The following is an 11,074-nucleotide window of genomic DNA, read 5'->3' on the forward strand; positions in this document are numbered from 1 at the left end:
ATAAATAAGTGAATGTGGAAACTCATAATTATGCCATATTTGATCCATAGAAATATCATGAAGACACAAAGGGGGGAATTTCTCTTTGTCTTCATTATAAGAAGTTTCAAAATGAGGTGGTCGAGCTATTCAGGAAGACTAGTCAGAAAGGTATGATAAATATATGGGCTATGTTTTCAGGGTGCGTTGTTCTGTGTGATGAAAAGAGCAGCAGAGCAGTGTTACCTACAAGAAATGATCCTACAGAGAGCCTCCACAAAATACATATAATATATTCTAGCTGTAAGCTATTTTTTCTTGAATATATCCCTATTTCAGAAGCAGAAGATGCATTTGTCAACAAGGAGAAGGTGCAGAAGGAGATAAAAGCTGCACTATCAGAAAACGCCACGCTGAGCTGTGAGGTGGCCCAGGAGAAGACCGATGTGAAATGGTACAAGGAGGGCAAACTGATCACCTTGAGCAAGAAGTTCAAGGTGGAGTCGGAGGGCAAATCGCGTCGCCTGGTGGTGGGTCAGGTGGAGAAGAAAGATGCTGGGGAGTACACCTGCGAGGCTGCTGGCCAGAAAATTGCCTTCAAGATTGTTGTCACAGGTGGGAGACATGTTGGTTCTCATCACAAAAAGGTCCATGAGTTCCCCTTACTAGAGGGCAAAATGATTCTTTTGCTAGACTCTAGGGCCTCTGTAGCCTAGATCTTCCTCGAGGAGTGAGGTTGATCAGACAACCACATTGTGTGCTTCTGGTCACACAGATGCCCATAGCTAGTGATCGCTGACATGAATTCCACTCAGCAGTCCTTGTTGTTTTCTGATTTCATAGTAAACAAAAAATAGAGAGTTTACGTATCCTGTCATGAATTATATGAAAAAAAGTAGGGCCATCTCCCAGATGTGTAGGAAGACAGGTTTAGAGAAGTAAGAAAACAGACCTGCTCAAGAAGCATGTAGAGAGGGCAAGGCTTACATATGGGTTCCAATGGTGAATGAGTTTGAGTTCTTACTTGTGCATTACGTTAAGGAATAAAAAGCCATGTTTCTTGTGGGTCCATGGTTTGGGAAGAACCTTAACTGCTGGGACACTGCATCATTTTGCCTGAAACTAGCTGATGTGTTGTTTGCAGGCTGCACAGAGATTCATGTCCTATCTGAGCATGTCCTAGCCATGGGTGGATCCATTCTAAAACGACAGAGCCATGAGGAATTCTTATAAGCAGGATTTTGCATTTGGTTGTGAACATTTTGGACAGCATGAACTTAACGTGTGAATTTTAAATTTCCTTCTCCTGCCCCTGCAGAAGCAGAGGAAGCATTTGTCAACAAGGATAAAGTGAAGAAAGAAGTAAAAGCCGCACTATCAGAAAATGCCACGCTGAGCTGCGAGGTGGCCCAGGAGAAGACCGATGTGAAATGGTACAAGGAGGGCAAACTGATCACCTCGAGCAAGAAGTTCCAGGTGGAGTCGGAGGGCAAATCGCGTCGCCTGGTGGTGGGTCAGGTGGAGAAGAAAGATGCTGGGGAGTACACCTGCGAGGCTGCTGGCCAGAAACTGACCTTCAAGATTGATGTCACCGGTGAGAGATTATTTTTTTGCTGTAGCTATAAAGAAAGTTTCCTAACAACATAAATTTATGTCCAGCCTTGGTCTATATGGGTCTGTAACAGAACTCAAGTGGTTATTCTTAAAGGTCAGTATTACAGACATTTTTGAACATTATTTATTTCAAATAATGAATTCCTTTGACAGCAGAAGTTGTTGGAAAAATTACAGCAGATTCTAAACAAAACTGTGAGAGGTAGAAATTAACATAGGATCTTAGCACACTGTTTGAAGGAAGAGTGCTTCTCATCTTCTTGTGGAAGGATCTTCTCATCTGGATCTGCTGAGTGCAGCAAAGCACTGAAGTGCTTCCAGCAGTTTGTGTTTGCAATTGAGCAAGTGAGGAAAGCTTTTTACTGCAATAATGGAGGGTTGCATGAGACTTTTGGATGAAAACTCTAAGACTGGCCTGTTTTGAGGCTTCAGAGAAACAGTTGTACACATGAGAGAAAATCCTATGGCTCAGATATTGGGAGAGCCACAGAATCACAGAATGTTAGGGCTTGGAAGGGACCTCTGAAGATCATCTAGTCCAACCTTCATCCCAGCATACCTAACCACTACACCACAGCCTCAAGTGCTAGATCTACTTTTTTTTAAACACCTCCAGGTTTGGTGACTCCACCACCTCCCTGGGCAGCCTGTTCCAGTGCCTCACCACTCGTTCAGTAAAGAACTTCCCCTGAATACCCAATCTAAACTTACCCTGACGCAACTTGAGGCCATTTCCCCTTGTCCTGTCATTAGGAATTAGAGAGAAGAGACCAGCACCAGCCTCACTCCAGCCTCCTCTTAGGTAGTTGTAGAGGGCAATAAGGTCTCCTCTCAGCCTCCTCTTCTCCAGACTAAACAAACCCAGTTCCCTCAGCCGCTCTTCATAGGTCATGTTTTCCAGACCTTTCACCAGCTTTGTTGCCCTTCTCTGCACCCGCTCCAGCACCTCGATGTCCTTCTTGTACTGTGGTGACCAAAACTGGACACAGTACTCGAGGTGCGGTCTCACAAGTGCCGAGTACAGGGGCATGATCACCTCCCTCCTCCTGCTGGTCACACCATTTCTGATACAGGCCAGGATGCTGTTGGCCTTCTTGGCCACCTGGGCACACTGCTGGCACTGTGCTCTGCAGCTTGATGTGAGTGTTGACCTCACTATCACCAACCTTCTCTGCATCTCACAGCCTCGTCTTAAACCGGGATAAGTGGATAACATGGAAGTGTTTTTCATATCATAGGCTTTGAGGTGCTTGGGTACCACAGGAAGGGGAACAGGCATTTTGTCTGCAAGGTACAAATGAGTGTTGTACAAGCCCATTGACGCCGAAGAGAGGCCGCTACTCAGATTTTGCAAATTGGTAAATGCGAGAAAGGAGACCATAGAAGAACAGACTCCCTCTTGCCCGTGACAGATTTACTGGTCACTTTAAGGGCAGAAACGATAGGACCCCTTTGGGTTCTCCATCAAGATTGGCAAGGAGGTATGCTGTAGAACCAGAACAGGAAAACGATTCTTCTAACCCTAGGTCACCTTTTTTTCACCTTGTGGTTGATTAAAGATACAACTGAACAGACATGCTAACTAGACCTGTTGTAAGAAGTATACCACTCTCTTGAGGGTAATTCAAATAACTGAAAGCTCTCGCTGAAGAGAGCTGCCTAGGATGGAACATAAGGTGTGAGTGTAAGAGTCCCTCACTCCATTAGTCTCTGTGTGTAACCTCCATTGCTTTGTACTGAAGAGCAAAACATCTGCCCTTGAGCTTGGATCCAATCTAACTCTTGGAAAATCTTGTTTTATTACTGAAGTTCTTGACCCCAGAGACCCAGCTTCCCGGCAGTTCTCCTTTTTTCCACTCCTTATTTATGCTTTACCTTTTAAAGGATTTTCACGGATATTCATGTATTTTTGGCTGGCCTTGTTGATCTTTTCCTTCTTGCTCTTCCACTGGGTAAGATGTCGATTCTGAACACTTTAGTGTGAAGATGCCATATCCCACATTGAGTCTTGAACAAATTGTTCATCTTTTCTTCCTTAACCCGCTCTCATAAATCTTATGAGTTTGCTAGTTCCAAATAAGTGTGCAACAAATATTTTATTAATCCCTCTAGTTATTGTAGACTAGATCATCTTATCCCTACATCCAAGGTTATTTCCCATCCTCAGCTTCTAAAATATTGTTCTTGGAATTTACCAAAACCAAGACTAACATGAAATTACTCTTCTTAATTCAACGTCTGGCTGGTCGGAGAATTTGACAGCTATCCCATTGGGAAATCTGAGATGCTACTGGCACAGCTCCAGTGAAGGAAACTGAGATGATTATGGGGCTGGAGCATAGGTCATATGAGGAAAGACTGGGAGACCTGGATTTGTTCAGCAGAGAGAAGATAAGGCAAAGGGAGTTTTTATTGCTGCCTGCAGTTATCTAATGGGAGGATACAGAGTCTAGAGCTTGACAATTTTCTCAAAGACACGTGGTGATGGTAGAAAAGGGAAAATAAATAAGTTGGAACATGGAAGCTTCTGAAAAGATATGAGTGAAAACTTGCAGTGTAAAGGTGGTCAAGCTCTGGAAGAGGAGACTTGAGGATGTGGGATCTCCCATTGCTGGACATCCTCAGAAATCAATGGGACATGGTCCTCAGTAACTTGGTGTAATTTTATCTGTTGTGAGTGGGGAAGTGGGACTGGATGACATCCAGAGAGCACTCCTAACCTAAATTATTTTATGACTGTAAATTTCTACTATTAGTAACACATGTTCTGTGCAATCTAACCTGGACATGATGCTGTTCTGTAAGGACACAAGCCCATATAAATCTTTGTGCAGGTACTCCAGTCGTTACGCAACATCTCATAACCTTCATTTTATTTTTCCTGAAAATTATTTGGACCTAAGTATGGGGACAATGCTTACAAATGAAGGATCCTGCCTGGATTATGTCCTGTTTACTGTGAATACGCAGCCCAGGCTTTTCTGCAAGTGAGCAGAACATGCCCTGCTTCCCCAGGAGAGTTGATCCTGCTTGGCCTGCAGACAGTGACGCTACAGAGCTTGTGCAGGAAAGCTGGTGCAAACCTGAGGATGAGGCACGGCAGTTCTTTTTTTGCCACCCAGATGAGCAGCAGCCAGAAAGCGTGCTGTCCGGAAGCAAGCTGTTCCTGCCAATGCTTCCTCAAATGTTTGCTTAACTCTGACTCTCTTAACCCTTTTATTTAGAGCTTCTTTATTTCAACTGTAATCTTCCAGGTGGCCTCCTGTTGAAAACCCAGTACCATATGATCTTGGAAGAAAAGTTTTAATTTTCATAGGTTTTTTTGCTAGATTTTTCTCTCTTTCTGATCTTGCAGATGATGCCTTTGAACACAAAGACAAAGTGCAAAAGGAGGTGAAGGCAGCGCTGAAGGAGAACGCCACGCTGAGCTGCGAGGTGGCCCAGGAGAAGACCGACGTGAAATGGTACAAGGAGGGCAAACTGATCACCTCGAGCAAGAAGTTCAAGGTGGAGTCGGACGGCAAATCGCGTCGCCTGGTGGTGGGTCGGGTGGAGAAGAAAGATGCTGGGGAGTACACCTGCGAGGCTGCTGGCCAGAAACTGACCTTCAGGATTGATGTCTCAGGTGGGTGAATTTGCTGCATCTCTGGTTTACCTCCTAAAAAAAAAAAAGGTGGGAAAATGTACATGCCTTGGCAAATTCCATCTGAGCAGGCAGTGATGGAGACAGTAATTAAATTCTACTGGTTTCCTGATGTGATGGCGTTCAAACTGTTAGATCTGTTTTCCATCTTCGAAAGCTGAGACTGCAGTAGATTTCAAGAGCCTTAGGGCTGGCTGAAGATCTCAGGGGAATTTCCCTGGGAATCTGGTGGAGATGTACTGATAGCAAAATGATAATTCAATAATTGCAGGAGAAATTAAAGGACATGGAAAATCTTCTGTGCACAAACACTTTATTGTGAATGCTCTTTCCTTAAAGAGCATCTCTATTACGGAGGAATCCTTTCTATCACAGCCTCAGCCAACTGAAAGAAAATAGTAGAACTGTTCTCAGGAGCAGTAGCTGAGGAAGCCAGATCTTTTCACCACGATATTAGAAAGGACAAGTTTTAACCTTGACATCCATCAGTTGGATTTTGATGAATTTAAAGTAAGTGGAGGATTTTGTATATTAAATTGCTTTCGATTCTGGCGCAGTGGAGTGCAAAGCAAATACCCTGGGGGCTGGCTAATTTTAATTCATTAGAGAAACACAGTTCTGGGATAACACTTCTTTGGAACATTTGGGAAATAAAGATATGGATACAGAACAGGCTCACAAAGTTTGTTTGTTAAGACTTGCTTTGCTTTTGCTGATGAAGCAAAATGCAGACCTTGAGTTGGTTGGACAATTTAATGCTTGTCCTCTTAGACCAGACAGATTTCTTACAATCTGCAAACACTAGTGGGCTGCTGGACATCATGTTATGTGAACTTCTCTTTTGTAGATTTTTGGAGAATGATTGTGGTGCGATGAAAGCATTTTGGGGCCCTTTAAGCTGTCTTGGCCCTAGCAGTAAAGGAGTCCTTCACTGGCAATTGATGTTATTCAAATGTTAACACTCAGTTGGCAGGGAATGTGAATGGCAATTCTATCTTCAGCACCACAATCCAAAGACTGATTTGTGCATTTGGAAAGGGGCATGTGTATGGAAGATTAATTTTCTATATCTGCCCGCGTGTTCTTAATTCCAGAAGCAGAAGATGCTTTCATCAACAAGGAGAAGGTGCAGAAGGAGGTAAAAGCTGCACTATCAGAAAATGCCACGCTGAGCTGTGAGGTGGCCCAGGAGAAGACCGATGTGAAATGGTACAAGGAGGGCAAACTGATCACCTCGAGCAAGAAGTTCAAGGTGGAGTCGGAGGGCAAATCACGTCGCCTGGTGGTGGGTCAGGTGGAGAAGAAAGATGCTGGGGAGTACACCTGCGAGGCTGCTGGCCAGAAACTGACCTTCAGGATTGTCGTCACAGGTGGGAGAAGTTTCTTTTACCCATCCTTTCTTTTTCTAGACTATTTAGAAAAGTTAGTATTATTTCATCAGAATTTTTCCCGTTGTGCTTCAAATTTTTGGAAAATATCCCAGAGATGGCCAGGCTCTGGTTTAGAAATGGGACAAAGACTTATAAATACAGTTCTTTTCATACCTTTTGTGTAAGATTTTATAAAGCCTTTAAGACAGGGAGCTCCATCCTTGAAAATCTTCAGGAGCTACCCACCTCTGGAACAGGGCTGTGAAAAGGAAATCTCCATGTTTCCATCCCACTGTGTTAGTGAAGCAGAACAGCTCCACAACACAGCTGATTCTCAGTGGATTTTCAAAGAGTCATGGAGAATGTTAGGGTGTCTGCCTGATGTCTGCATTCTTTTTCCTTCTCTTGGAATGGATCATTTCAGCCTGGGGAAGAACATGGCAGTAAGGCTTAAGGTTTGATATAAGTTAATGTCTCTAAGGCAACAGGCAAATGGCAGCTAGGGAAGGAGTGGAGGCCCATTTCAGCTGTATTGCCCTACTGGGGCTATAGAGCAATAGAATTAATTCAACTTTCCAACTCACTTCCTGCCTCCTGTTGCTCTTGCAACTGGGCTGACTAACGTGTCTACTGGAGAACAAGAGGTTTTCACCGTTTGGATGTAAAATGCAAGATGGGCTGAGCTTTTCTCATGGTTGTGTGGGAAGTAATGGCACAGTCCTGAACATGTAATTTCTGGTCTTAGCACCCTTTGCGCAGAAGAAGGCTAACTAGTACCTATAGGACAGTAACAGCAGCAGACACAGCTATTGGGAATGAAAGAGATTAAAGATATGGGTCTGTGACACAGCAAGAGACAGTTCCTCATAGTAAGAATTCATTATTTTTCTCTCAGCTTCAGCCAAAATGTATCTTGAGTAGGGCCTACCATACAATGATCTTATAAATGGTCTAGATGGTGTCCCAGCTTGCTGCTGTGAGTGTACTGATCTTGGTGTGACTCATGACAAAGCAACTAAAAGTTTCTTAAAAACAAGCAAACACAAAAACCCAAACCCAAAGGAAACTCAGAAACTCCCACCACAAACCAGTTCGCATGTTCTATCAATAGTTTTAGATGTGTATTCACAAGTCAGAGACTTGGTTTCCAGTGTTACCTGCAAGCCATGATAAGGAGATTGGGCAACATCATATGTTGGAGACACTCTGCATTTCTCTCTTTTCAGAGCCAGAAGTTGTGTTTACAAACAAGGAGAAGGTGCAGAAGGAGGTAAAAGCTGCACTATCAGAAAATGCCATGCTGAGCTGCGAGGTGGCCCAGGAGAAGACCGATGTGAAATGGTACAAGGAGGGCAAACTGATCACCTCGAGCAAGAAGTTCAAGATGGAGTCGGAGGGCAAATCGCGTCGCCTGGTGGTGGGTCAGGTGGAGAAGAAGGATGCTGGGGAGTACACCTGCGAGGCTGCTGGCCAGAAACTGACCTTCAAGATTGATGTCTCAGGTGAGATATTTCGTATCTGAATTACAGCAGAGGATAATAAATTAATATCTTAAATAACTGTTACACAATAACTCAGTTGCAGTAGTGTAGGCTTTGTTGCACCCTGTAGGGTTGCCCTGATTTTTTTTTACTTCATTGCCTGGACTTGCAGAAACGGGAATAAATGTAATAAAAAAAATATCTACATATTAGTCAGATATCTCCCATTTCTGTATTCCCAAAGATTGTTTATTGTGTCCTGAACCCCTTGCAAGGAAAAAGCCATTCAGAAATCTGTATTTTGTTAGACTCACAATACTATTTCTGAAAACTGAGAGGCTGGAATATACATTGTCATTTGCAATTTAGGCAGCAGCACTTATTGAGATGGGTTGAGAACTCGGCACTTTTTCTGAATTTGTGCAGTCGTGTGTTTGAGAACGCAGCTTTCTGAGCTGCCCTACTTCTTGTGCCAGGTGCGAAATGTCCCTTTGTCATGAGAGACTCTCAATCATTGGTCTTGGCACAGGATTCACAAGGTGTCCCAACAGCTTTAAGCATATAATGCTCAAGGGAGTGCGGACACTGCACACAACTTTGGGTACGTGAGAACTGTAGGAGATCAGGTTTCCTTTGTTCCTTTGAAAATCATGTTTGTGACAGTGGAAGATTCCACGTAGAGCCTGTTCCCATGAGTCCATAGTGCTATATTTGTGGTCTTTCCATTTCACTGTAGGTCTTAAGTAAAAGTTATTTGTGAACTTTTGGTGATATATAGGACAAAATGTTCTTTGGGAACATTTGAATTGAGTGGTTTTTTGCCATATGGCTTGCAGCTGTAGGATTGATGTCAAGGACCTTCTTGGTCCTCTCGATTTCTTGGGTCTTGCTTCTCTAGTTTTCACATTGTGGTATCAGATCCACAGAGGGGCAGATGTTGCCCAGTGAAGGTCATCAGTTTTGACAAGTGGCAACCTAAGTATTTTCCAAATGTGTGCACAGAAATCTGTAAAGCCAGCCTCATTTAAATCCTTCAGTCAATATTTTCTCTCTTTTCTTCACTCAGAGCCAAAACCTGCATTTATAAACCAGGAAAAAGTCCAGAAAGAGGTGAAGGCTGTACTGACAGAAAGTGCCACACTCAGCTGTGAGGTAGCACAGGATGCAACCGAAGTGAAATGGTACAAGGATGGAAAGCTGCTTGTTTCCTCTAGAAAATTCAAAATAGAAACTGTGGGCAATACGCGACGCCTGGTTGTAGAGCAGCTGGAGAAGAAGGATGCTGGAGAATATGTCTGTGAGGCTGCAGGCCAGAAGCTGACCTTCAGGTTGGAACCAACTGGTGAGGACTCTTCTAAGCAACTCTCTGTGATACTGGATATTCCCTACCCAGTGGCCATGGTACAGCCACCATTTAACCTGGAGCAACATCAGAGAACCATATCACACGTTAATTTGACCTTATAAATCTGGCAGTATGCAGGTGGGAAGTCTGGCTGAAGACTCTTCTTTTGCCTATGGAAATGTGACATATTTTTTTTGCTTAGAGTCTCCTTCACACACCCTGATAACCAACCTTTTTAGTTGATGGGGAACCTAAAGTAGAAGTCAGACGTTCTGAAATAGATTGATGGTGAAAGGTGACTAAGAAAAGATGGTCTGCTGCTGTGTGTGCCCCCAAACAACCCAGTTTTGTGGCAAAGCATTGTACAAGATAGACAAGAAGCCAAGAGAAAGGGAACAGAGCAAGCCGAAAATTAAATAAGCTGTAAATTCAGGTTTAGCATATTAATATTTCTTCTTAATTAGGTCTAAAATGCTTAAAATGGGAAAGGAAATAATTACACAGGTCATTTTACCTCTAAGAAACAAGCTTTTTGTGGGCAGGTGATAAAATGTGTATTTTCATTTGCTTTCCTTTGCTTCTTTTCTAAGCAGAAGCTCTGGGTTGCCTGACAGATCTTTTTCTCTCTTCGCACTCAGCAAAAGATTACACCAGCCACAAATATTCAGCCGTATTCCCTGGGATATTACAGATTATGGATGGTCTGGTGTGAGTCATGAAGGGAGACTGATAGAAAATGGCTGTGTTAAGGATTTGAAATTTAAGTAATGAATTTTCATATTTTAATCTCTTTCCTAGAACCAGAGGCTAAATTTGAAAAGAAAGCTGTCCAGAAAGAGCCTCTCATTGTTGAAGAACATGAAAGTATCACGTTGACTACATCAGTAACCCCTGAAACTGCTACAGTGAAGTGGTTCAAGGATGGAACAGAAATCAAGGCAAGCAAGAAACATGAGATCAAGAGCGAGGGGGCATCCAGGACCCTGACGGTGAAGCTGGCCGAGAGCACAGACACTGCTGTGTACACTTGCCAGACAAAGAATGACAAGCAAGAATTCAAAGTACAGGTGAAAGGTGAGCATAGAACAGCACGCAGGTCATGTCCCAACCCAGGAGTTTCACCTCTCATGTGGCAGGATGGAAGGGAAGCCCAAACTCTTTCTAAAACTGTCCCAACTTCAAGGCTTGAATTGCTGTTGCAGCTGCAAACAGCCCTATCATGAGCCAGAAAAGTTCTGCTGCTTCCAAATACCTTTTTTTTGTCTTTTGATGAGTGCTTAGGGGAACAGTGAAGCCTACAATGGGTGCTTCTCCTGGTGTCTGTTCACAGCTCTCTGTCTCCTCCTAACCCCAGTAGCTGAGACAATGCATAGGCTTAGCTCTTCCCACTCTGTTCACCAGCATGACAAAGCTGATGAGGCACTGGAATGGGTTGCCTAGAGATATCGTGGATGTCCCCTCCATGGAAGCATTCAAGGCCAGGCTGGTGAGGTTTCGAGCAACCTAATCTTGTGGGAGATGTCCCTGCCCATGGCAGAGGGCTTGGAACTGGACAATCTTTGAGGTCCCTTCCAACCTAAACCATTCTAGAATTCTGTGATTCGATGTAAAGGGATGTTGTGTGAGGAGAAGATCTGTGAGT

The 11,074-nt window shown here is 43.6% G+C and overlaps 1 protein-coding gene across 1 annotated transcript; it reads left to right on the plus strand.

Moving 5' to 3' along the window:
• Positions 1-318: 318 nt before the first annotated feature.
• On the plus strand, positions 319-10,506 carry LOC104270376 (obscurin-like; the record flags this gene model as incomplete). Its single annotated transcript, XM_009864716.1, has 7 exons — positions 319-594; positions 1,298-1,573; positions 4,949-5,218; positions 6,331-6,606; positions 7,833-8,108; positions 9,154-9,429; positions 10,231-10,506. Coding segments are annotated over 7 exons (1,926 nt in total), but the record flags the coding sequence as incomplete, so codon positions are not given.
• Positions 10,507-11,074: the final 568 nt, after the last annotated feature.

This window comes from Apaloderma vittatum, unplaced genomic scaffold (genome assembly GCF_000703405.1).
Source record: "Apaloderma vittatum isolate BGI_N311 unplaced genomic scaffold, ASM70340v1 scaffold30842, whole genome shotgun sequence".
NCBI lineage: Eukaryota > Metazoa > Chordata > Aves > Trogoniformes > Trogonidae > Apaloderma > Apaloderma vittatum.